Below are 26,651 nucleotides of genomic sequence, written 5' to 3'. Positions count from 1 at the left end.
GAACGTACAGTGTACATTAGGCATGTACATTGTTTTCAATGAGTTTACTCAGAGTAGGACCAACATTGGATTTAACTCTCTAATCTTACCAGCTGTAACATTCTTTGTTAGCACTGCCTTGCCCAGCCCATAGCTATCTATTTTTTTCTTCCTAAATGGAAATAAAGTGCCAAAATTTTGATTGGCCCTGATATTGGTAAGCTGCTCAATAACTGTTCAAGTGTGCCACCTACTGTCTATCTTTTTGATCCTCTTTTACCTGACATTTTTGCTCTTTATCATTGAATATCCTTTTCATTCATAAATCAAATTTTAAAGACCGTTTTTATGTTTTATTCACTTTTATTTCACAAGAAAATCACCAGATAATAAATAAATAGAGAATAAAGAGCAGAATGAAATCAGCAGTTAAATCAATCCTTCCACAGATATAATTAAGTGTCTGGGAAAATCCAAAAGTCATTGTGCGGTGCCAAAAGGACACCAAGAGTCTGCACCAGGTTGAGTCTCTTAGAGAGAACCTTCATAAACGGGGATCACAGTCAAGAAATCCTTCCATGTAAACTCAGGTTTGCATTTCTTACTCCCACTTTAAAATTATCTTTTTAGAAACAGTCTTGGTTATAATTGGAGAACAAGTCAACATTAAGATGCTACAAGACATAGTAATATATCTTTAGGATGTCAACCCAAGGGCAGTGGTAGATGAAAACCCTTCCACAGATGGTCAAAGTTTTCATGATGCAAGTCTGAATTAATTACATTTGATTTTAATTAAAGAAATATAAAACTACCAGGTGTTAAAACTATGGCCCTAAAGCTAAAATCTAAGTGGGGGTGGGGGTGGGGATGGAGGGTGCCAGTTCATGCTGATGAGCTTTAGCAGGTGTGAATATTTTCAGTATTTTTAGGCTGTTAAAAAAGCTGGTTTTAGCGCTGCAATGCATTGCATCTTCTGGTAGCTGGCTAGCAGAGTTATTTTAGATGGTCCTTAGGTTACTGATTCCCACTGGGGAAGGGATCGCTGGAACACTTAAAGATCTGGTGTGACCAACTGGCTACTCACTTTGAAGATAAAATCACTCAACATCAGAGTGATGTTGACTCTGCACTTCTTACGACTCTAGTTCAGTGTTTCTCAACCAGTGTGCCTCCAGATGTTTTGGGACTACAACTCCCATCATCCCTAGCTAGCAAGACCAGTGGTCAGGAATGATGGGAGTTGTAGTCCCAAAACATCTGGAGGCACACTGGTTGAGAAACACTGCTCTAGTTGAAGTACCCAGTGCCATTATTGAGGATGAGTTGTAGGATCAGTTTCAGCTTATGCTATCAGCTGAGGGAGGCAAGGTGCTGGAGGCAGTATGTCCAACTCCCAACTATCCTGCAGTTTTGCATTCTAAAACATGGATGTGCTCCACTTTTCTATTCACTAAATTTCTAGCTCACCATGTAAATTCTAAAGTGGCTAAAGAATCGATCAAACAGCCAATAAAACAGTAAAAGGGGGGAATTCAAATTCCACCATCATATTTAAAACAGCTTTAAAATGTGATTAGCTAGCCATTCAAAGACCAAGCTTTAAATAAATACCTTTCACTGCATTGTCATTTTGGCAGATTGATAACTGACATGATTTCTTGGCGAGGGGATTTCTTGGAATAATAAAGAAAAGACCCACTATCTTCCCAAAGAAAGGAAACCCTAACAGCATCTTTCTCGACAGTGGATAGGCTTTGGAGCTGTCTGAAACCAATTACCCAATTTCCTTACATATATTGGGGTTAACAACTTGCCTCTGGCTGATTTTAGGCTTGACCGACCATTAAAAAAATTCACACCATTTTAGCAGCAGAAAGACTGTTTTATAGAGCTGATCTATGTTAGAAGGTTTACATTATAAGCAATGTCAGTTGTCCATAATGACTTTCCAAAAAGAAGCAAAGGAGCTCTCTCTAATTGGCAGAAATACTGCCAGTTTGACAGACACAGAGAGTTGTGCTTGTCTGTTTGCTAATAGGACCATTAAGGTGCCACCAACCCCTCTGTACTTGCATTGTATGGTCCGTGGAGGACGCTCCTTGATCTGCTAAAACCCTATGGATCAATGTGAAATGGTATGAGAAATAGAAGAATCAATTTTGAAGAAATCTATATTGTAAACCGGTGTTTTTTCACTAAAGAAACAACATCAGGAACCATTGGTATGTGGTTTTCTAAGGTTGGGCCAGGGCACTCATTGGCTCCTAGAAGTTGTCAGCATGCAACAGTAGCCAAACCCTTGGAACAGCTTTGACTGGGCAGCTAAACCAAGTGAGGGTAGCTGATGGTATTCAAACTTTCAGTGAGTTAGGGACTTCCCCTACATGTGAAGACAGGCTCTGGTGGATTGAGCGGATAAGACCAATATTGGATCCAACAGTCAAGAAAGCAGATTCTGTACGTACTGTTGAGGGAAGTGAGGGGCAGATGGGGCTCGTTAGCCTGGGAAGGTCACCCATCTAGGATAAGGAAAACATCCTAAACCCCTGCTGCCTTGTGGGACATCTTTGGGAGAAGAAACGGCTAAAGAGGGGAGTTCCTAAGATGGTTGGGTGGTGCCTTGTATGCCTTCTTCTGGCAACTCCTGCAGCCCAGCTGGTGCCAAACATACTGCTCTGCTTTCCTTTGGACCACATCAGTGAGGCCGAGAGGTGGGATCTTGTGGGATCTTTTGTATGGAGCCCAGGACCTCCATACACACTGCCCAGGCCACTGTGGAACATCACTTCAGTTTTGCTAACGCAGTGGTTTGACTTCAACTCTCCCCCCTGTCTCTAGACAGACAGATGCCAACAACATGAAGCATTCGGGAGTAATATCAGTAGGTTTGGGAAATAGGTTTTGGCTCTACTTCTCTATTATATATTGAGTCAGGAGAGGCTGTGCATAAACTGAGTCAGTGCTTGGATGCTGTGGTGGAGTGGGTAAATATTAATAGATCGAGGCTGAATCTTGCTAAAGCAGAGACATTGTGAATAAGTGGTTCGTAGATCCAAGAACTGAATAGTTTGCTTGTTCTAGATGGGGTTCTACTCCCTCTGAAGGCACAAGTATACACCTTAGGTGTGATCTTGGAACCATCTTTGTCCACGGAGGCCCAAGTGGCCTCTGGTGAAGAACGCCTATCACCAGCTTTGGCTGATGTGTCAGCTGCATTCTTTACTGGACAGGCATAATCTGGCCACTGTGATGCATACTTTGGATTATTGTAATGTACTCTACATGAGTCTTTCCTTGCAGCTGGCCTGGAGGCTGCAACTAGTGGCTTCCAGATGGTGAGTGGTGCTCTTTATTGGGCACCTATCACACCAGTGCTGAGGGGATTGTACTGGCTGCCTATTTGCTACTAAGCCAGTTTTCAGGTTCTGGTAAAGGTAAAGGTAAAGAGACCCCTGACCATTAGGTCCAGTCGCGGATGACTCTGGGGTTGCGGCGCTCATCTCGCTTTACTGGCCGAGGGAGCTGGCGTACAGCTTCCTGGTCATGTGGCCAGCATGACTAAGCTGCTTCTGGTGAACCAGAGCAGCACACGGAAACGCCGTTTACCTTCCCGCCAGAGCGGTACCTATTTACTTGCACTTTGATGTGCTTTCAAACTGCTAGGTTGGCAGGAGCAGGGACCAAGCAACGGTAGATTACTGCGTTGCGGGGATTCGAACTGCCGACCTTCTGATTGGCAAGCCGTAGGCTAGGCTCTGTGGTTTAACCTACTTACATACAAAACCCTAAATAACTGCACACCAAGTTACCTGAAAAACCATGTTCCCCTCCATTGCCTAGTGATGGCGTTGTTGTTGTTGTTGTTGTTTTGTTTAGTCGTTTAGTTGTGTCCGACTCTTCACGACCCCATGGACCATAGCACTGATAGCATTAAGATCAGTAAATAGAATTCTGTTTTGCTAGGGCCCTGCTGATTACTGGCTTTTGGATGGATTTTTTCCACTGGTAAAAGCAGTTTTTTGGAATATCCTCCCTGCTGAAATTCCATCAGTATTGGCATTCTGTCGGCTCTTGAAAACACACCTCTTTAGGCAAGCATTCTCCTAAACTTGACCTTCTGATCACATTGTTTAAATTGTTTTTTAATTGTTGTAATCTAACTGACATGTTTTATTACAGGTTTTAACTAAGAATGTTTTTATGCTTTGTTTGAACTGTTTTATTGTGTATTTTAATTACCGTATGTATGGATTTTATAAATGGTTGTACAGTCATACCTCGGGTTGTGAACGCTGCGGGTTGCACGTTTTCGGGTTACACTATGTGGCAAACCTGGAAGTACCGGAACAGGTTACTTCCGGGTTTTGGCGCTCGCGCATGCCCCAAAACAAAAAATGACGTCATGCTCAGAAGTTTCAAATTGAGTCACGCGTGTGCGCAGACGCGGCGCTACGGGTTGCAAACACTGGGTTGCGAACGTGGCTCCAGGACAGATCACGTTCGCAACCTGAGGTATGACTGTAAACCACTTAGAAGCCATTTGGATATGTAAACAATCATAATAATAATTTGTCTAGCCTATTCCCCTCTACTCTGACTAGTGGCAGCTCTCCAGAGTTCCCAGTAGAGGTATTTTGCTTCACCTGCTACCCTGATTATTGTAACTAGTATGCCAGAGATAGACCCTGGAACCTTCTACATGTATTCATTCATAAGTCTGTTTTCAGAATCCTAGAATTGTAGAGTTAGAAAGGACCCTGAGGATTATCTAGTCCAACTCCCTGGAATCTTCTGCCCTGTTTCTGCATAAATCTACAAATGGTGTCTTTAAAAAACTGAATAAAAATCATAATCTTGCCCAATGTGTTTTACCCTAAAATACACATTTTGATACATTTTTAGAACTGAGCAGTATGTTTCAAAATTTGGAAAAGTATGAAAATCAAAATTTTAATAAACTATAGTCCAGGAGATGTGAAGTGGGTCTGTTTACTTAAAAAATATGGACCAACAAAATTCTCAAGCATCCCTGGGAGAAATTTTAGTGTGTGAAAGTATGTTCATAAGGAATAATAAATTATTTGAAATATACATTAGGTGGTACTTATTATTTTACATCAGGGGTCAGCAAACATTTTCAGCAGGGGGCTGGTCCACTGTCCCTCAGTCAGACCTTGTGGGGGGCCGGACTATATTTTGAAAGAAAAAAAAATGTACGAATTCCTGTGCCCCACAAATAACCCAGAGATGCATTTTAAATGAAAAGATACATTCTACTCATGTGAAAACACCAGGCAGGCCCCACAAATAACCCAGAGATGCATTTTAAATAAAATGACACATTCTATTCATGTAAAAACATGCTGATTCCCGGACCGTCTGTGGGCCGGATTTAGAAGGCTATTGGGTTGCATCCGGCCCTTAGATAGGGGACCTCTGTTTTACATAATGCTAATTTTAGAGGCCACTGGTTTAAAACTTCTTAGATAAATTCCTTTTACAGCAATGAGGTTCTGATACTGGCCAGTAAATACGTTCTAGAAACGCCCAGCAGACCTAATTGAAAGGAGTGTCAACTGAGAGAAGGGCATAGCACTTCTAGTGAAGAACATTTTTGAACAATAAATTGCCATAGTCTGAAAGTGATTGATAAAGATTGAAGTTTTATAATAACGCATAATAGTTTTCCTTCGGTGTCCAGAAATGATCTCTGTCAGACAAGATACCAGAGTACATGCACTCCTGACCAGGGTTGATCAAGCTTTTTATAATGTTGTGAAATAGATTTATTGTTCCCTAAATGGTGCTGTTAATATTGCCATGTAAAAAGATTGCTCATTTATCTCAATCTGGACTTCTGGATGTGACTTGTTTGCTTGATCTGCAAACTTAAGGAATGTTGTTTTGGTTCGCTGAGCCCTTTCAGGCTTTTTAGTTGGTTTCCTTTCCTTGACATTGTAAGTGTAAACTAAATTAAATTATGTTGCACCACCAATTGGCAGTGTTGAAATAGTTGACACTTCTGGTGTGATAACTGTTCCATCTGCTGTATGCTAGTGGCCAATGAAAGCAGATGGTGTTGCACTTTGCTGAAATATGTTGCAGATTTCCAGTTTTATAAATGGAGTGCTTGAATCAACAATTTGTTTTCCATGCTTGCTTGTTTTGTATATATATATATATATATTTAAAAAGTTGGTATTTCCATATGTCTTTTAATGCTGATATATAATTAGTACGCTTCAGGACTGTCTGCCAGTAGCTGCTGGCATCAGTCTTTGTACGCATTTCAGTCTGCATTAATTTAAAGCTGTATAATTTGACAATAGGGCTTGCTTTAATTGCCCTAGTTAACACTGAACAATTGGAATTCCCCTAGTTCAGAGGCACTTCTTGCACTTAATGTCTCGCTGAATTTTCAAGAGGTTCATGTGCAACTGGTGGCGTAGATTTTCAAGACACGTGTGTGCAGCCAACTATATGTGCCCTTTATTGAATTTCATCGTTAATTGTTAATACATTTAATCAACATAGACATAATAATGCAGTCGCCACAAATGTTTTGTAAGCATTTTATATGTGAACCCCATGAGACAAGAGCCCAGCCATCCACCTCTTTTATTTTGGGGGTGGGAAAAGCATTATGTTGGTACAAAGTTTTTTTTAAAAAAATCATACATTTAGCTTTGGTTCTTTTCTCTTCCCTACAAGAAGATAGGAACAGGCAATATCTACCAGCTATCAGATCCTTAGTATCTTAAAACAGTTAGTGTGTCTTCAGCACATGCTATGTGGGTTTAACGGGGAAGTGAGGGGGGGGGGCTAAATCTTGTGTTGTTGCTTAAAATGTTTTTAATGGTATTTAAGTACCTTAAGCTGAGCAGGTACTTAAAGATTGATTTGGAAAGCATAGCTTATTATTTTTGAAATAAATAAAGTATTAAGCTTTTGCAGTATAGACGTGGTTCTGTTGCACCGTATTTTTTATCCAGATTGTGGGAAGGCTACCGAACAAATGAAATACCTTGTTGCCATCAGCTGGAGTTATTAGAAGGTTGCACATCTTTTGTAGAAGCATACCAAAGCTGGAATGGAGTGATCAATGCTCTTACATCACAGTTTGACCCTCTTCTCTGTTTAGGCATATGAACTGTTTTTGCCAGAATCTCAAAGGACAAAGTACTCTGTCTATTAGCAGAAAGATAATTTAAAGTGTTAATGGTTACAAAATATAATAGGCTGCCAGCACATCTTAGATTTCAGATTCAGAATTCCCTGCCAGATTCATGTCCGGTTCGTCTCCTGTATTTTCCCAGTCTTACTCTAACGTGGTTGTTGCAAAACAGGATTTCTGCTACGTTGTTGCAAAACAGGATTTCTGCTACAGGCAACTCCTACCATATTTTAGGCGCGACCAATATGTGTACTGTCCCGGAAGTAACCCAGAAACGTAATAAAAGATGTCACTATAAGTGTGGAACGGGGACTGGGGCGGAACGGATGTTTCAATTTCAGGCAAGTGCGCAGTGACCCGGAATGCAACCCCCGTGGAAATCAGAGGTTGCCTGTGCTATACATGTAACCTTTCCCCCCTCGTTTCCCCCAAAGCAAAGCTGGATCTTTAAAACTCTGCCTCATGAATCCCCGTGTTTCTCCCAAAATAAGACACCGTCTTATATTTATTTTTCCCTCAAAAAAACACATGGTGGCTTATTTTCAGGGAATGTCTTATTTTTTTATTAAGTATGGTACAGTTTAACCTACAAGGTTAAACTGCCTATCACTATGGCTTATTTTCGGGGTATGGCTTATTTTCGGGGTATGTCTTATTTTTTTTGGAGAAACACAGTAGGCAGCTCTCCGCTTTTAGTCTCTTCCCAGCACAGTGGTACTTCGGGTTACAAACGCTTCAGGTTACAAACACTTTAGGTTACAAACGCTTCAGGTTACAAACTCCGCTAACCCAGAAATAGTACCTTAGGTTAAGAACTTTGCTTCAGGATGAGAACAGAAATCGTGCTCCGGTGGAGCAGCGGCAGCAGGAGGCCCCATTAGCTAAAGTGGTACCTCAGGTTAAGAACAGTTGCAGGTTAAGAACGGACCTCCGGAACGAATTAAGTTCTTAACTAGAGGTGCCACTGTATCTTTCAAGTAACATTTAAGTATATTTCTCAGGCAACATGTATTATTTACCCATTATTTTCTGTGTTGTTTCCGTTGTGGTATTTCAAATCTGCAAGGCTGCTTTTGTAATTTCTAAATTGTTTTATATTGGCAAGTTACCACCTTTAAACCTTTATTCATTTACAAATAAATGTTAGTATTGCAGCAATTATTTCTGGCTTTCTGGAGCAAGCAGGCTTAGGTTGGTCTGTTCCAAATCCCCCAAATTAAGCAAGGTTATCAAAACCAATACAGTTCTTTTCATGTGCATGCAGTCATCTCCAAAAAAAGTTTCAGTAAGGACTAATACTGCTAATTCCCCAAAATTAGCCTGGGGCTAATACACATGTAAGATACATGTTTTTGTGAATGTCTCTCCTGATGCATTAGAAGATCTGGTAATATTCTAGGACAGGCATAGGCAACCTTGGCTCTCCAGATGTTTTGGAACTACAACTCCCATGATCCCTAGCTAACAGGGCCAGTGGTCAAGGATCATGGGAGTTGTAGTTCCAAAATATATGGAGAGCCAAGGTTGCCTATGCCTGTTCTAGGATGAAGCAGTCACATCTTCCTCTTCGCTAGCCATTCCCAGCCAACTGATTCCACTTCCCCTTTTTTTCTTTTCCAACTTTTTCAGTGTTCTGTGGCTGCTGAGCAAACCCAGTCTTCATTGGACTGTTTCTCTTCCCCCTTACATTTCCTCCCCCATAAGATTTTTGATACTTCTGCAGATTTTGGGGTTTCACTCAAGCCTGCTGATACCTCCTCCTGGGTGTACATCTGTGCCATTTTGTCTATGTAAGGATTGGTAAAGGTAAAGGGACCCCTGACCATTAGGTCCAGTCGCGGACGACTCTGGGGTTGCGGCACGGTGTACAGCTTCCAGGCCATGTGGCCAGCATAACAAAGCCGCTTCCGGCGAACCAGAGCAGCACACAGAAACGCCGTTTAACTTCCCGCTATAACGGTACCTATTTATCTACTTGCACTTTGACGTGCTTTCGAACTGCTAGGTTGGCAGGAACTGGGACCGAGCAAAGGGAGCTCACTGCCAACTTTCTGATCAGCAAGCCCTAGGCTCTGTGGTTTAACCCACAGCGCCACCTGGGTCCCAGGTAATTGGTACTTGCCCCTAAATTTCACAAATAGATGCATGCTTGGTGTCTAGGTTTGTTCTGTTCCGCTTGAATGTCATTAATTTTAAAATATATTTACTTTTAGAGAACTCGAGGACGAAAACGAAGCTACATTCCTGAAGAAGAAAAACCTGAGGTTGGAATTTTGAAAAATTAATTTATTTTCTGTTAAATTGGTGAAAATGTTGCCATTTAAATGAATAATGTTGCTGAAATAAGTCTTGTGCTCTTCTTCCACCTTTTTCTGTTTTCTTCTATTGATAGGAACGTATTCCTAGAGAAAGAAGACAAAGACAGTCTGTAGTACAAAAGAAGCCTAAGTCTGAAGATTTAAGAACCGAATGTGCCACATGTAAGGGAACTGGGGATAATGAAAATCTAGTCAGGTAGGTTTGATGCGGTGACCTTTTCCAGAGTGGATTAAAGTTCCATCGTTGTGACTGTAATGAATGACGTCTTAATACAGAACTTTTTTTAATTAAAAAAAATCTAAATTGAGGGAAGCATTGCTTCAGAAACAGTGGTTTGATCCATTTATTGACTTGGCACATAACTTTATCCTGTGGATTTAGATGTAAGTAACTAGAGTAATGTTTTCCTAACAAAAGAGAATTAATTTTATTTTGTCAGGGTGAGTTACCAGGATTCTTTAATAGGTTACAAAGGTAAACAAGGCACCCATTTTGACAGCTATCAATCTTCACCTACTGATCCTCTTCCATGAAAGTTTTTTGAAGTTCACTTTGCTTCATTCATGAGATACAAAGATCACTGTGCCCTTTTCTTAAATATTTCCAATTGTTTTATCTTAGCGCAATCTGGAAAATGCCTCATGTTGTTTGTTCTTCTGATGAGCTGTTAAGATGTTACAGGGTATACTTTGTGATTCTGAATTCAAATCAAGAAGGTGTTGTGATTGTTTAATGAATTGTAGGTGTTAATGAATAGTACTCAGATGGTTTCTTCTTAACTTCATTAGCTGCCCCTTTGTCTGCCCTGAGAAAAATGAATGATTTATGAAATTCTGACTTAGCTTTCATTATGTAATAAAAATGCAGCAGCTGCCAATTTTGAATTTCTCTTTAAAATGAGAGAACTTGTAAATGGGCTCTTGTAAAATATACATTGAGCAGGGAACTACTTTTTACCGTTTCTGTAAGGAAACACAAAAAAATTGCTGAATTTTGCCATGAACTTTTTGTTAAACATCTATGAAAGCAAGGATCTTGCAGGAGCACAAATGAGACGCTACTGCGACTTGGGAGGTAAGCGTTAAAGCGAAGGAATACAAACAGGGAATAGACAAAAGAGACAACTTAGCTGCAAGTGAGCTTAACTGAAAGGCAAAAGATATCTGTGATCCAGTTCATACCTAACACTAAGCCAAGCTATTATCTACCATTAACATGCAAATGTGAAGGTTCCTGGAGAGCAGTTCACTTCTTCTTTGCTCCTGCTGTTACACTGAGCCTTGGTTTGGTGTATCATCTAAACCCAGACTTGTGGTTTTATCTCACTTCAGACAGAGCACAAGCTCTAGCCCAAGTTTCCACTTGGTTTACAGCTTAGGGCAGGGGTCAGCAACTTTTTTCAGCCGTGGGCCAGTCCACCATCCCTCAGGCCATGTGATGGGCCGGACTATTTTTTTTTTGGGGGGGGGGGACAAACGAATTCCTAGAAATAACCCAGAGATGCATTTTAAATAAAAGGACACATTCTACTCATGTAAAAACACGCTGATTCCCAGACCGTCCTTCGTTATCCTATAAAAATCACCTCTAAGTTTTCCTTTCTCGCACCTTTTCATGAGGAGGATAGTGTTTGGGACTGCAGGAATACAAATTTGGAACAGTTGTTTGAGTAGTCCTATCATTTCATCAAGGCTTGTTATTAAATATATATCTTTTGGCCAGAAGTAAAATTCCACCATTTGTCAGTAGGGTGCCTTTGTTTTAAGAATGCACTGTTTTTTAAAAAATGGGTCACAAGAATATCTTCTATCTCTCAGCAGTGGCTAGAACTATTATCGATTGAATTGATCTTGCTTCTCAGAAACAGACTGTATTTAAGAGGATGTATATGATCAATTCAGGTCCTTTGTCCTAAGAAGCCTCCTTGACTTATGTGAAAACTTCACCATATTGCTGAAGCTCACCTGCTAAAAATAGTTTCTTCCCAAGAAACTTTGGAGGTTGCTCTTATAAACCTAAATGCTGGTGGTTCCCAGTGTGAGACTTCTGAACTTGTGAGACAATGAGAAGGTGATTCTATGTTCATCTAAAATACTAAGTGATGGTTGCTCCCTGTGTTATGTTGTGTTATGTTTTCATTTGTGTTTTTGTCAATATAGTTATTGGAAATGTTATTTGTCTAAGAAGGCAAATACATTCATGGTGCTTTATGTATTATGGGAGACATTATATGCACGAGGTTACTGAAGCTGAATCTAAACAAGGCTTGAAATTATCTTAACCAGCAGTTCTCATGACCTGGAGTGAAGGGGAAGCAGTAATCTTTTATGGGGATCAGCCTCTCCTGGTTGTTCAAGTATGCAAACTTGTAGTGCTTCTAGGCCCATTACTTGACAGTCAGAATATACCGTACTACAGTGGTCTCCTGGAAACAGTGCAATTATGCACCAGGTCTATGATGTCTTTCTTTTGCCCACAGAATGCAATTTAAGGTGCTAGTTATGGCATTTATATCTTAATACCAGTAAGGCTGCTCTTCTCCCTCGTGTCTTGTTGCAGTCTCTATGATCAATCCAAACACCTTTCAAATGTTAGATCCATATGCCACGATTATATAAAGTGAACTCACAGGGTCTCATTATAGGTGACTTACCCACTGTAACAGATTTTCATTTCTTCTGAAGGTTTGTCAGATTAACAAGTTTGAGCATTTCCCATACAGTGTTTCATAATTTATTTCTTTTATTATTGATTGAAAACATTTTCCGCAACAACCGATTCTCATCACATTTTACATGATATAATTTTGCGACAATGAGAACATCTTCTCTGCAATTTTAGCGACATTCCTTCTTGTAACATGGCATTCTTTGAGTAACTCAAAATTTTCCTGTTTGGGTTGAACTTCAGTCACTAAAACATGAATTGGGGCATTGCTTATGCATACATTGAAATTTTAAGTTAGGAAAGAGTTGCATTTTAAATCTATTCTGTTTATATGTAGCAGTCTGAGAGTTTGTTTTGCTTCCTTTAAAAAAAAGTGCTGTGCTGTTCTCCTTTTTTATAGTTAATTCTATCTGTCATGGGTGATGTCATGGGTTACAAGCTAATTTAATTCAATACTATTCAAGATGCATTAATATTATCTGTAGGGATGAGTAGTAGGTAGTCCACGGATTTTGATCATCATTGCTTAAACAGGAGCTTTATAGATTTTGATTATGGGGGAAAAAATTATGCTGAGGCTACTACTTCAACCATCTGATTCTTTATCAAAGAGACCTGAAACGTATTCAGCTTCTTTAGACCAGGGGTCCCCAGACTACGGCCCGGGGGCCGGATGCGGCCCAATTGCCCTGCCAATCCGGCCCGCGGCGACGCCCGCCGCTTGCTCTTACGGCGCGCAGCGCGGCAGCGTTCTTCCGGGTCGGGAAAAAAGCGCCGAAAATCCTTTGTGCGCATGCGTATGGGCCTCTCCCGACCCGGAAGAGGTCATTTCTGGTGCACTTCCGGGTCGGGGGAGGCCCATACGCATGCGCACAACGGATTTTCTGCGCCTCCCCCCCCTGGAAGCGCGCCGCCGCGCCAGTAAGCGCCCGTGCGCGCGCGCACTCCCCCGCCCTCCGGCCCGCCGCGCGATTGGCGCGGTGGGAACCGGCCCAAACGTCGGTAAGTCTGGGGACCCCTGCTTTAGACAATCCCAGGGGCTCGCCTAAAATTTTGCAGAATTTGAAACCCTCTCCCTCTAAAGAGCAGACTCCCAACCAGCACTACACAAGCCATTTCACAAACTGCTTTCAAAAGTCCCCTCCGTTTCTAAAGTTATTTGCCCTGAGACAAATCAAGGATGGATGGGTTATCATTTCAGAAACACAAATCTAAAGTCTCATTTTAGGTGCATCTGATTCTATGGATCCTTGCCACTGATTTTTCATAGAGATATTTAAAAGTGTTTTTCTTACAGAATGTTGATTGATGGTTGCCATCACAGTAGTGAATACTGCCTTGTGTGATTCTTTGTAACTTTTTGACAGTACAGCTTTAGGCAAGGATGGGGAACCTTTGGCCAGCCTGTAGGCCATTGCAGTCCTTGGAACCTCTGTTCCTCGCCACCCTCCTCCTCTTTGCATTCTGCTCTGGCTGCAGAGAGGAGGAACAGCAGCAAATCTCAGGTGATAGGGGCCTGATCAGGAATGGGATCCTGGTATGGCGGGGTAGAGGAGCTTAAAACTTTTTACCACCTCTGTGGCCCCGACACAGTTCTAGCTTCTGCACCTGCAAATTGCGTTGCCCCCAAAGAATCCATTGCAGTGAATGCATTCTTTATTCCAGTGGAAATTTCAAGTGCAGTAGGTCCAATCCAGATGACTGCCCCAGGGAACAAAGGTTTAATGCTCTTCTACCTCGACACCAGGGTTCCAATCCAGATTGGGCCTCTAGAGCAGGGTCCCCAAACTACGGCCCCCGGGCCGGATGCGGCCCAATTGGCCTCCCAATCCGGCCCGCGACGACCCCCGCCGCCCGCTGCCGCCGCCCGCTCTTACTGCGCGCGGCGCGGCGGCGATCTTCAAAATCGACAAAAAATCGCCGAAAATCCTTTGTGCGCATGCGTATGGGCCTCTCCCGACCCAGAAGAGGTCATTTCCGATGCACTTCCGGGTCGGGGGAGGCCCATACGCATGCGCACAAGCGATTTCCCCCCGACCGTGTGCGTGTGCGCATGTGCACGGGCGCGCACTCCCCCGCCCTCCGGCCCGCTGCGCGCACACTCCCCTGCCCTCCGGCCCCCCTGCTCTAGAGCTTTCTAATTGCATTGTGGAGGAAACTTCCACAGTGGAAGGTTTTCTCGAAAGCAGATTGGATGAGGTAGAGAGATAAAATGAATGAATGCATAGGATGTATTTGTGTGTGGATGAGGGTGGGGTGGCGATGCACCCCACTTGCATGCAGTCCCTGACATTACCTTTAAAGGACTGCAACACCTCTGATGGTGGGTTGGGGAGGTTCTTCACCTTTTCTATATCTGATTCCCCCCCCCCAAAAAAATGCTATCTGAAAGGGTGTGACTCTTTCAAATATACACATTTACTATTTCTTTGTTCTCTGATCTGAGAGTACTACATAGATGCAAAGGATTGCAGTATAAAGTGCCACAGGGAAACTCATGACAAAGAAATGACTACCGGTAAAGAATATCTCAGGAAATAAACTTAGAGCAATGTCAAAACACCATGGAGTTATTTTAAACGAATAGCCTTGCTTAAGATAACATTTTTTAAGCAAGTGTATCCATTTTAATGGCTGTGTATGAGCATTGCTGTGAATGTGTATAGCACTCCAAGGCCTTGTTTATTACTGCTGTCAACATTTATAGATGAATCATTTTGTGGAGCAGTCTATTATCATTGAGAAGTCCCTGTCCTACTGCTCGTACCCTACTCTGTTTTGATGTAGCATCTACCTATGTGCTTCTTTGGTTGATTTATTTCGTTGCTGCATATCACTTTGCCAACAAAACTTGTGGAAGAACGGAAAGAGTTTTCAACCTCAGAAGGAAAACTCAGTTCTAAGCAGGCATCTCTGAACATCAGGAAACTAGATAATATTGATATCTCTGGTTCTTTGGAATAAATACTGCTGAACAATAAATAACAATAAATAATAATAAATAAATATTAAATAGCATTAATTGAATAGCTGAGCAATAGGTGTTCATGTAACAGGCTTCTGCTAGCTCCTGAGATGTGGGAGGGGGAAAGTGGGATTTGGATTTGGACCATACCAACAGGTGGCATAAACATTTCTATTATTGCTTTGGATCTCGGTCTTGCAGTATAATTAGTAGAAAGCTTGTGAATTTGCACAAATGCTGATTGTTATAAGTTTGACTAATGCAACACCCCCCCCCCCAAGACTTTAGTTCATTTAGTAGAGTGCTTCCAGAGTAAAATTGTTAAGTTTGAATCAAGACTTAAGAGTGTTGCCCCATAGAAATTAATGGGACTGAATTTAGCCATGACTAAGCCAGGATCTAATCCATATTTTTAAAATTACATCTATATTAAACCTAGGTAATTGAGTGAAACCTTATTGTGGCATAAGCATACGTTATGCTAGTTTTCACAGTGAAGTATAAATTTAGATACTTCCTCAAAATAGGGTTGAAATCAATAATATTAAATATAAAATCAATACTGTTAAATATATATCTGCTGTACTTTGCTTTCTTTTTTGCAGTTCTTTGGACCGTAATAATAAAGAATGTGTGTTATTATTAAGAAATATAATGGGGGGGGGATGTTTATTGTATAATGAAAGTCCAATCAGCATCATATCTAAAGGTAGGGAGTGACCATTGTCTGGAGGGTAGTCAGTCTAGACAATCCCGAGCTACATGGGGTCTTCATGTGTTTCTATGTAATGTCAGGAAGCACATTCATTGTAGTATTAACAATGATGGTGTTTAACTCTGATATTACCAAAAGCCTGTGCACAGGATGTAGTGCTAAAAGAACTGCAAATGGGCATGTTTTGTGAATTGTTTTTAGTTCTTTTAAGGGATACAAATAGCTAAAATGGGATGCAAAATATATGGGAACTGCCTTTTAAGTGCTAATACAGTCATACTTCGGGTTAAGTACCCTTCAGGTTGAGTACTTTCAATTTAAGTACTCTGTGGACCCGTCTGGAACGGATTAATCAACTTTCCATTACTTTCAATGGGAAAGTTCGCTTCAGGTTAAGTACGCTTCAGGTTAAGTACGGACTTCCAGAACCAATTAAGTACTTATCCTGAGGTACCACTGTAGTAGTATCTGAAAGTCCAGTGCAACGAGCGATTACAGTGTATCTGGGCTTGAGAGTCCTGTGTGTGAGGCATTTATGTTTTGCATCTTTTCATGAACTTCTCAACGTGGGCGTACTTTCCCTCTGGAGCTGCAAAAGTAGGAGGCAGTTTCTTTTAATTCCCGCTGACTTTCATATCTGCGACGAAACTATGCTAAGAGAATATATAATGGAAACAATGAGTTGACATTGCAGGATTGTGTAGTAAGTGACTTTTACCACTGCACATAAACAGAGCAGTTATTCTAAATCATAGCATCGGTTTCAGTCAGATAACCACTAAAATCACTGCACTGTGGTCTGCTGAAAATGCCATCATCCTTCATCTGCCACATTAAGCCCGGGGAGAGCAGGCAGCAGTAGTGCCTGCACTGCTGTGGAGAGGGATGAGCCCTGAACCAAGCGAAAAGATGTTCTGGAAGAGCAGTAACCTTTCCTATGATGTGTGCCTTTTCTATTACATTTTTGACACAAAATGCTGCCAAATGATTTAACGGTGACATTTTGTTTTGCTGACTTTCCCTTTTTCTCATTAAAGAGAAACAAAGTTGGCTTTGGGAAGGAATGAGTAGTCATGCGTTTTGAATTCTGTTACAGGAAGCCTAATTTGTAAAATTATTAAATGTAGGATTTTCCTGCAGCCGAGCTTACGAAGGATTTTGTTTCATTCTTTTTATTGTGTTTTTAAAACAAGTACTTATCTCCTGTGATAAGGTTAATTTCTATTGTCTTCTTTTTCCTGTTGCAGAAATTGCACATTATTTCTAATTACTGAAACCTCCCATATTGGCCTATGACATTCAGCTCAACACTCTCCCATATTTGCTCTTCATAATCTGATAAATTTATTCAGAAACTAGTTTAGAAAGGTGCATTGCAGCAGCAGGCATAGTACCTGAAAGGGTCACTTCCTGCCACAAAATGTGAACATTTATTAATTGGGAGCAACCCCCTCCCACCAATGAATTATTGATAAAAGCACAGAAGCTTATATGCATCTCAAATTATATATCATTTTAAAAGTAGGGAAACAGAAAAAGGTATCTTCCCCTAATGTGATACACACATGTATTGGCAGAATTGGATTTTCTTCAGTGCAAGCTAGTCACACTATGGTCAGTGCTGGACCTTGGGGTCTCAAATTTCAGTGGCGCCCTGTGTAATGCCAAGATTTGGTGCCCCTTGCCTCCCATGTTCTATTCTAAAACATAGTAGCGGTGCCCCCGTAGCTCTGCGCCCAGTGCGACTGAACCAGTCGTGCCCCCCTAAATCTGCCTCTGCTACAGTTCCCTTTGTGTGTCAAGGCCCCCAAGCCACCCCCCCAGGAGAATAAAGACACAAGGACACCTAATTTAGGTTAATGTTAATGGACAAGATTTAGGCCACAACTTTATTGGTTACAGAATGTGAGCATTGGCTGACACAACGGAGTCTTGAATAATTAACTTTGTTCTCCTTATTCCTACCCTGATAGGTTTCGCTTTTGCAAAATTAATTAAAAATAATTTGAGGTGGGAAAACAGATTAAGCAATATATTAAGGCATGCTATGGTGAAAATGGCCAGCCAAAATTTGTGACGTTGCAGTAGGTTACTTATTAAATACCATGTCTTCTGAGGACCAAAAGGCATACCATCCTCATACTGTGTGGGATGCACAGAAGGATGTCTGGTGTGTGTGTGTGTGTGTGTGTGTGTGTAATCAATCTGCCTCCTGTTTAATAGCTTTACATCTTTAGTATAGTTGTTTAAATGTTTACTTATCCTGCCTTTCCACTGCATTGCAACTCTCAAGGTGGCTTATGATCAACATGATGAAAATGTAATACTAAAACCATGAACTAATATAGTAAAGAAACACAGCTGGGAGTATCATATCCAAGAAAGGGAGCAGGGAAGCAATTCCCAAAGAAATTTGACACAGTGATCACAAACACAAGCACTGACATTTTAAATACTATGGCTGTGTTAGCCACAAATAATACTGTGCAAGTTCTTAGAAATCACATTCATGGTTTTCTGTTTAGTTTTCTATGGTTTTATAATTTGATATTTGATATTATGTGCCTCCACATTATGAAATACAAATAGTGTAAATATGGTGCCTTTATGAGAAGTATGCAATTAGTATGAGTCATAGTATAAAACAAAATGCACATTTGGCTGTGTTTGTGCATACAAGTGCAAACCTGCATGCCTCAGTATCTGTAAATGATCACCATGTTTTAGTCCACAGCTGTTGAAAATCTCAGTTTTTCCTGACAAATGTGCAATTATTTAAAAGTATACTACTGCTGAAGACATTTGTGTTTGGGAAGGCTTTCCCTGAGATGTAACCTAGTCATTTACGGAAGATCAATTTTTATATTTGATGAAATGTTTGTGTCGTTTTTGAGTTCGTCTGGATGGTTTTATTGTTTGAGTTTGTTGAATTGATTTTAATTTCCTTAGACTTTGTGTTTGTTTCTGTGATTAGATTTTTCTTTACAGGAACTTACTGTTTGACAGGCTGTATTACATTACTTTAAATGTTTGTTTTAATAGTTTGAGATAGGGGACAAATGCTCACACACTATCCTTCATTTGGCCACACTTCATCCTTTTCAGTTCTGAGTGCAAAGTTTATGTGTCATTCATCTTTTAACTATGCATACTTATAGCAAAGAATAAACTAGCACAACTATCTTCATTGTAGAGGCAGTTGCAGTAAACTGTTTTCTAATTGAGGTTGCGGAGAAAGGGGAGAAACAAAAACCCAAGAATTTCATGTCTAGTGCAATAAAAATATGCCAGGAGTCACGGGAAATCATGATGAGAAGGTTATAAAGATAGCATAGAAGCAGCTATCATGTGCAGTGGGAGCAGTGAAGCAGCCATAGCAATTTGAAAAAGCTTCAGTCTTTTTTAAAAAATAAAAATCTCCTAGAAAGATAGTTACATGGCTGCTGGTCACCATATGTGACGGATGACAATTCAGAAGAGAAGCCACAGACTACCAAAAGTCACAGAATCCATGTGGGAGCTGTCAAAAATTGATCTGAACAATTCTAAGAAAGGCGAAAAAGACATTTCCATGACAAATCTGTAGAGTGAAAGGAAGAGAACCCGACACTTGTCAGGATAAGTTTCCACCTTCCCCACTGCTATATCTTATTTATGAAGATAAGGGTTTTCCTCTCCTTTTTGCCAGTACTGGATTAACCATTGAACCTAAACTACTGGAACTTAAGTATACGTACATTGATGCTAGTCACAGAAGATGGATTACATTCAGGATGTGTCTGAAATGGAGGAAAGAAATGACTCCCGTTCCTCAGTCTAGCAGCCAGCACAGCTATCAGCAATGGGAAAACTATTAAAAAAATGAATTGTAAAACAGTCTAGGAAAGAGAAACAACTTGTTCAGAAAAGCATCCATGGTTCTATCTGGGCTAGACAGTACAGCGTATCTCTAAAGACAAACAAAATAGACATACACCTTATTGCAGATAGATTGCTTTACTGTGAAATATTTTTTACAACATATATAAGTTTGTATGTTTAATTTAAATCCCTTTGAATTAGAGATGTGGAATAATGTAACTCTCCACAATTGCTGTGAGGATCATATTACCACATGGAGGGTTTTGCAAGTTTTAGACAATGATCTGATTCTTGGCTAAACATGGCTTTAATAATCTAGGGCCACAAAAGGTAAAGAAGGAAATGTCCAAATTACATTTGATTTAGCCCTCCTAGGCTCATGGGTTTGCTGTGGATCTCAGCAGCTGTATGTTTAATTTACTAAGCTATCAGAAGTCTGGTGGAGCCCTACAGAACTGAATGGGAGTGGAATTACCAAACACCCCAGCTAATCAGAGTTCATTCTATTCCCAGCAACTTCTCAAAATAGGATAGGGGAAGTAATTTTGCATTTTGCTTGTTTAACCTTTTTGGATTTCAGTTTCCTTTTTGCTTATGACACTTCAAGTGATTGAGTTTTTGGCATAGCCTGGGTTGGCCACACACAGAGATGGCTTCAAGGTAGTAGCGTGATTTGACTGCATGCTCAGGCAACGCGTTAAAATGCGGGTGATGGCAGCATTTCAGAGTAATGAGCAGAGCTTGCATTGCAACCTGTCCAATCTCACAGGGCTGGGGAGAGCGCTTAAACCTGTTTGTCACATCTAAACAGCCAGGTATGGCTCAGAAGGTAGAGGATCTTATCACATAAATGGTACTATCAAGAAGGAACCGAATCTGAAACTACAGCAGGTGTGAAGTTAAAATGTAACTGTCTGTACAAAATAGTCTTCCAGCTCAACAGTTTTCTACCCATCCTTTCCCCATTGGTAATATGTGCATCTTGGTCACAAAATCTGATACTGTACAAACAAGGCCAACAAGTTTATACTTCCAGATGGCCTCACATTTGTAATCTGAGACCTTGATTAGGTAGTATTAAAATATATTGCTTGGTTGTTTTCTGTTTTAACAAAGATGCAATCCGTTGCCGTCAGTTCCTTAATTTGACCAGAGTAAGGTAGGCAATCATTTGAACCTAACTGCATTGAGTAAAGGAAGTTAGCATGACATTTTCATCTCTTTCTAATGAAAGGAAACACAATGGGGTTGTGTTTAGTGGTAATGCTGTCCACACATTGTGTTAGATAGGTAGTTGAAGAATGAAGACACGCACATCAATATGTAAAGGAGCTCAGATTTCATGTCTAATCATGAAATCAATCAGTACACTTCCATTTAGGTGGTGAATGACTTGTTGGCACAATTATCTGACTTCAAATTTCTCAGGGTTGTCAGCAACAAAGGACATGTGGCAAGGTGTGCAAAATCAGTTTCTTAAAAGCAAATCATTTTTGTGTGCAAAATCATTTTTTGTGTGCAAAATCAGTTTCTTAAAAGCAAATCATTTTTGCACTCATTGTGTCTACTTGGTTTGATTTTATTCTATGTTTCTGGTATTGGTTTTTTGCTTTGCAATTCAAACAGCCTCGATATATAACAGCCTCGATATATACACACACACACACACAGGTTATGTGCACACGTTATCAGCATTGTATCAGTAGATAAAGAAGAAACACTTGGGCAGTTTCCCACCATTGCAATTTTTAATATGGAAAAGGTCTCATCACATGCTGACATATGTTTGTCAGAATTTATTGATTACTTTGTATTATTGTGAGCTGAAGCTGTTATTTTCTTTCTTTTTTGCTAATGTTTGCATTAAAACAATTTAAAAAATATTTTCTCATCTGCATAAGTGTGCATATTTTGAGGTTTTTTTTTACATTGGATGTGGAATTTTAGTTCACACCCTCCTTTACCTGTCTTTTCTTTTGCAATGTTCATATTTAGCTCCTTATTTCTTAATGTAATAGAAACCCCATTATTTGGTGTGCATGATTTAGGAGTCCTCCTCATGTCGTCTTTCTGAAGAGATCGGAGAATAATTCAGCTGATTTGCCTATTGAAATCATTTCTTGCTATTATCCATTGAAACCTGTGGCATCTTTCATGTTTCCTTTTTTACTTTGAAGTCCGATACCCACTGTCAGACTCTCATATTCTTGTCTGAGTCTTGCTAGGTCAAAAGTAAAATACGTAAGTGCCTTTTAGTTTCCCTTTGTTAGAAATTTCTGCGTTAAGGCACCAGATGCAACTAACAGCGTGAGTATGTAGTTCAAGGTCCCGTCCCCCCCCAAATCTAATCAGAGCACATGTAAGTTTTCCCAAAGTTTTCCTGCAGTGTTTGAGCTAAAAGTTTTACATATGAAACATGATGGAATTAAGGGAAATAATGTGATTTGGCATGTGCAGTGTCTGCCATATAAACACCGTAAAAATCACAGTAAACCCGACTTGCTATATTTCCTAATAAATATTGAAAAAGCAGGAATCTATAACTCAGAGGTTTGGGTCTGCGGATGTCTTGTGCAAGCAGAAATGCAATTTCTCTGCTGCATCCCCTGTACCTCATCACTGTCCCTTGACCCTCAAAAGCTTTTCATCGGTGTGGAGGCTGTCATAGGGAGGGAATGAGTCCAAAAAGCCCCATTGTGCAAGTGGAGTTCCATCCATTTGTTTCTGGATCCAGCTCAGTAACTATAGATGCCCTGTTGACATTATAAAACAATTACTTCATGAGAACGCTGTATGCTGCTCTGTAATTGTCAATCAGCTCCTGCCTTTCCTGATTGGACACAAGAAGTAAAGTTAATGTGGTATATTATCGTGCTATATAGTTAAGAGTTCTGACAAGGAGAAGCTTGCTCTCTTTGTATAATCATGTCTGTTTTAATTAAAATCTTTTATATAGCTGAAAGGTCACCACTCTCCATTTTCCACACCTAAATGGCAGTTTCTTTTTTTAAGCACTGTGAATGAGGAGAAATGGATGATACTTAATGGCTAATTCACTTCCATATGCACTTGGAAATGTAACACTAATCCTAAATTGTCTCTTTTCAGTCTCAATCTGCTGTGATGTTAAAATGTTTCATAAGTCACCAGAACTGTTAAAAATGGTAAATGTTAATCTTTTTTTTCTTATCACTTTACTGTGTAGATACTCTTCATGAGACACTACTCTGCCACAACTCATCCCCGGAGGCAGTCCTGGAAACTACTTTTATAAATGTGATTTTAAGCTGTGGATAAGACTTTCAATAGAACACAAACTAAAGGATAACAGTGTATTTATCCCTTCCTTATTCCTAGTTATGACAAAAACTTGAGTTTGCTTGCCCATGTTACCCATCAGTAACATACCCATGTAACTGATGGGTATGTTACTTGGACTGACAAGGCAGTTAATTTACTTGAATTTTTTTCCTTTGCACTAATCAGGCACATTGGTATGTGCATTTCTGGAAAATACTGGATAAATGTCTTGTCTGAAATGTTCTATTAAGTAATTTTGTCTCCCGTTGCTAGTCTTTGGCAAATGATGATGTACAGTATTTAGAGTCACTGAAGAGTGACAGGAGCCTATGGAACTTAAATACTTTATGTGATGTTGTTGAATAGGAAAAGCAATGCTTTGTCATTTGTTGGCTGCTCTACTTTTTGTGCCTCTTAATAAGCAAATTCTTATATAAATGTGTTGAAGAGCTATATGTAAAAGGCTTGTTTTCTGTAAAAGTGTTCAGTATAGTGGCAATCGGATACCTGTAAAAAACAAAAACAAAAAAATTCATGCAGTCTCATGATGAAGTAAGTTTTGCTATGTAATAATTGACTTTGTGCCTATTAGTATGTTGTGTTAAAAGAGTCACTGAGTGAACACAATTGACTTGAGAAGAGGGGAACCCAAATCCTGTGGCTTTGTCTCAGTGGGCTTGTGTGTTCTGGAGTGGGGGTGCTTCCTTTAGCCAGCAACAATACCTATACAGCAAGCCTGCAACATACGTAGAGGTTACATTCTGGGTGTTGCGCCTAAAGCCAAAATTGTATACAGTGGTGCCTCGACTTACGAATTTAATCCATTCCGAAGGCACCTTCGTAGGTCAAAAAATTCGTAAGTCGAAAAGTGCCATTGGAAACACGATTTCCCATAGGAATGCATTGGAAATGGAAAAATTCGTGAGTTGAAGCAACCCCATCTAAAAATTCGTAAGTTGAAAAAACCCTATCTAAAACCGCCACGGTTTCCGTTCGGATGTCGAGAAATTCGTAAGTGTGCGGCCATTTGCCCACTTGTAAGTCAAAAAATTTGGTTGTCGAGTCGTTCGTAAGTCGAGGTACCACTTTATAGTCAATACACATTGTGTTCAGCAGTGGGTGGGTTTGCCAAACCCTTTTTCTACCGAACAGACAGCCCCTTCCCACCCCATTATTATTATTATTATTATTATTATTATTATTATTATTATTATTATATTTTGCCAAGCAGGTATACCTGGATATGCACAAGTTAAATGTGCATAAGTTGCGGGCTTACTGCATGGTAATTTAGGGAAAAACAAAGTTGGTCAACCAGTATTACTGAACAAGAGATACCCAGTAGCAGTCTGTGTTTTTGTTTAAGACTTGTAAATTTTTCAAATAATTTACTTGACAGCATAAGCATTTGAAATGCTTATTTTTGCCCTTCTTTGAACAAAGTTGTTTGTGCATTTGTAACATTGAAGTATATAAGTTGCGATCCAACAAAGATACTCATGGGGCTGGTAGAACTACAAGGTTCCTTTGAAATATTCTTGCTCAAAGTATTCCATTTGTCATTGTTGAAAAGCAAGCTGCATTTTAAAGTGAAAGTTGGCTTGGCTCTTCTGCAGTACAGGAAATGTCAAAGAACCCTCCTACTAGGTGGGTGTCCTCCTTATGCACACTAATCACTTTGTTGGATCACAGCCATTGTATTGGAAATCATTGGGTATATGAAAATACCGTGGTATCTTGGAGCATTTTGCAAGGTATATTTTATAATCAGAGTTATTAACCTAGAAATTAGATTAATAATAGCTGTATAAAATAACAGGAAATGATACATTAGTGTATTTTCATGGTTATGGCTAGACACTGTATCATATTTGGATATGTTCAATAAAATAACTAGATCTCCTTGGTTTTACTGTTTGAAATAAGCATTTTGTCAAGACTGTAATAACATTGTGTTCTAGATTTAAATATGCACATTAGAATTGGCTTAAAAGAGGCTAGATGCATCAATGTTTTGGCTAAGATTTGGTATAAATGTTGGCATGTGAATATAAAACTTATTCTGCATTAAAACATTTTATATTTACATGCTTATTTACTTATTTAAAAGAGGGTTTTCCTCCAGAATGGCTTGCACAAGAAAAGGTGCAAGATGCCGGTATGGTTCTTGTGGCTGGTTGTACAGCAGACTGATATTTCCTGTTGCACAACAGGCTTCCACTAGTGTTGCACTGGATTTCATATTAAGGAAGCAATATTCTTGCCCTTACACTAGCTCAACAGCCCTTGAATTAGTGGTCAGAAAACATTGACTCTGGGCCAGAAAATTTATACATTTTCTTGTCTTAGCCTTAGTAGAGCTTAAATAGTATATATTCCTATTTAATATGAGAAGGTTGTTAGTACTGTAAATACCTGCTTAGTGATCACTAATAACTGATATAAAAACAAATACATTAACTCTTGGGGGGGGGAATGGTGTATTGATTCCCATGCCTCAGTCCAGCCATCCTATGCCAAGTAGTATGATTTTCACTATGCATGCAGAATTTACCTCTGCCTGAATTGTGTTTGTGTATTTTATTTTACTTTGCTTTAGGCAGATTCATATGAAGCAGTTGGTTTTTCTTAACATAAACATAGATTTTACTTAGGTGTAAGAGCAGTTGTGTGTGTGCATGTAAAGAGTTCTTTGTTCACTGTGCATGTTGAACTATTTATTTGGGTGAATTTGGGAAATCATAATTAAGGTGCTTACAGATTGAGCTTATATATGCACAATGCTGCTTGCCAGTTTTTATACTTTGTTTCTTAGTTGAGCTTCAAAATACAGTCGTACCTCGGAAGTCAAAAGGAATGCATTCCGGAAGTCCGTTCGACTTCCAAAATGTTTGGAAACTAAAATGCAACTTCTGAAGCTGTGTAAGCCGCGTTGGACGTTTGGGTTCCAAAGAACGTTCGCAAACCGGAACACTCACTTCCGGGTTTGCGGCATTCGGAAGCCAAAACGTTTGACTCGCAAGGTGTTCAAGATTCAAGGTATGACTGTAAAGAGGGATACAGCCCTTTCAGTTAAGAGAGAATCCTTTGACTGCATGAAAGATGTTGTTGTTGTTGTTTAGTCGTTTAGTCGTGTCCGACTCTTCGTGACCCCATGGACCATAGCACGCCAGGCACTCCTGTCTTGCACTGCCTCCCGCAATTTGGTCAAACTCATGTTCGTAGCTTCGAGAACACTGTCCAACCATCTTGTCCTCTGTCGTCCCCTTCTCCTAGTGCCCTCAATCTTTCCCAACATCAGGGTCTTTTCCAAGGATTCTTCTCTTCTCATGAGGTGGCCAAAGTATTGGAGCCTCAGCTTCACGATCTGTCCTTCCAGGGAGCACTCAGGGCTGATTTCCTTAAGAATGGATAGGTTTGATCTTCTAGCAGTCCATGGGACTCTCAAGAGTCTTCTCCAGCACCATAATTCAAAAGCATCAATTCTTCGACGATCAGCCTTCTTTATGGTCCAGCTCTCACTTCCATACATCACTACTGGGAAAACCATAGCTTTAACTATACGGACCTTTGTCGGCAAAGTGATGTCTCTGCTTTTTAAGATGCTGTCTAGGTTTGTCATTGCTTTTCTCCCAAGAAGCAGGCGTCTTTTAATTTCGTGACTGCTG

At 40.1% G+C, this 26,651-nt stretch overlaps 1 protein-coding gene across 6 annotated transcripts in view; it reads left to right on the top strand.

Moving 5' to 3' along the window:
• The window catches only part of PHF14 (PHD finger protein 14), a 131,895-nt gene that overhangs the window by 45,909 nt on the left and 59,335 nt on the right, over positions 1 to 26,651 (top strand). For 5 of the 6 annotated variants that reach the window (XM_035130109.2, XM_035130112.2, XM_035130110.2 and 2 more), the window contains exons 15-16: positions 9,370 to 9,420; positions 9,549 to 9,670. In XM_035130109.2, the coding sequence (XP_034986000.1) occupies positions 9,370 to 9,420; positions 9,549 to 9,670 (173 nt within the window). Of the gene's footprint in view, positions 1 to 9,369; positions 9,421 to 9,548; positions 9,671 to 22,888; positions 26,082 to 26,651 lie in introns of those variants that run through there. The other variant, XM_035130113.2, reaches the window with a different exon arrangement.

This window comes from Zootoca vivipara, chromosome 12, assembly GCF_963506605.1.
Source record: "Zootoca vivipara chromosome 12, rZooViv1.1, whole genome shotgun sequence".
In the NCBI taxonomy this organism is placed as follows: Eukaryota; Metazoa; Chordata; class Lepidosauria; order Squamata; family Lacertidae; genus Zootoca; species Zootoca vivipara.
Note: the sequence above shows the minus strand (reverse complement) of the source record. Positions and strands in the feature narration are given on the sequence as shown.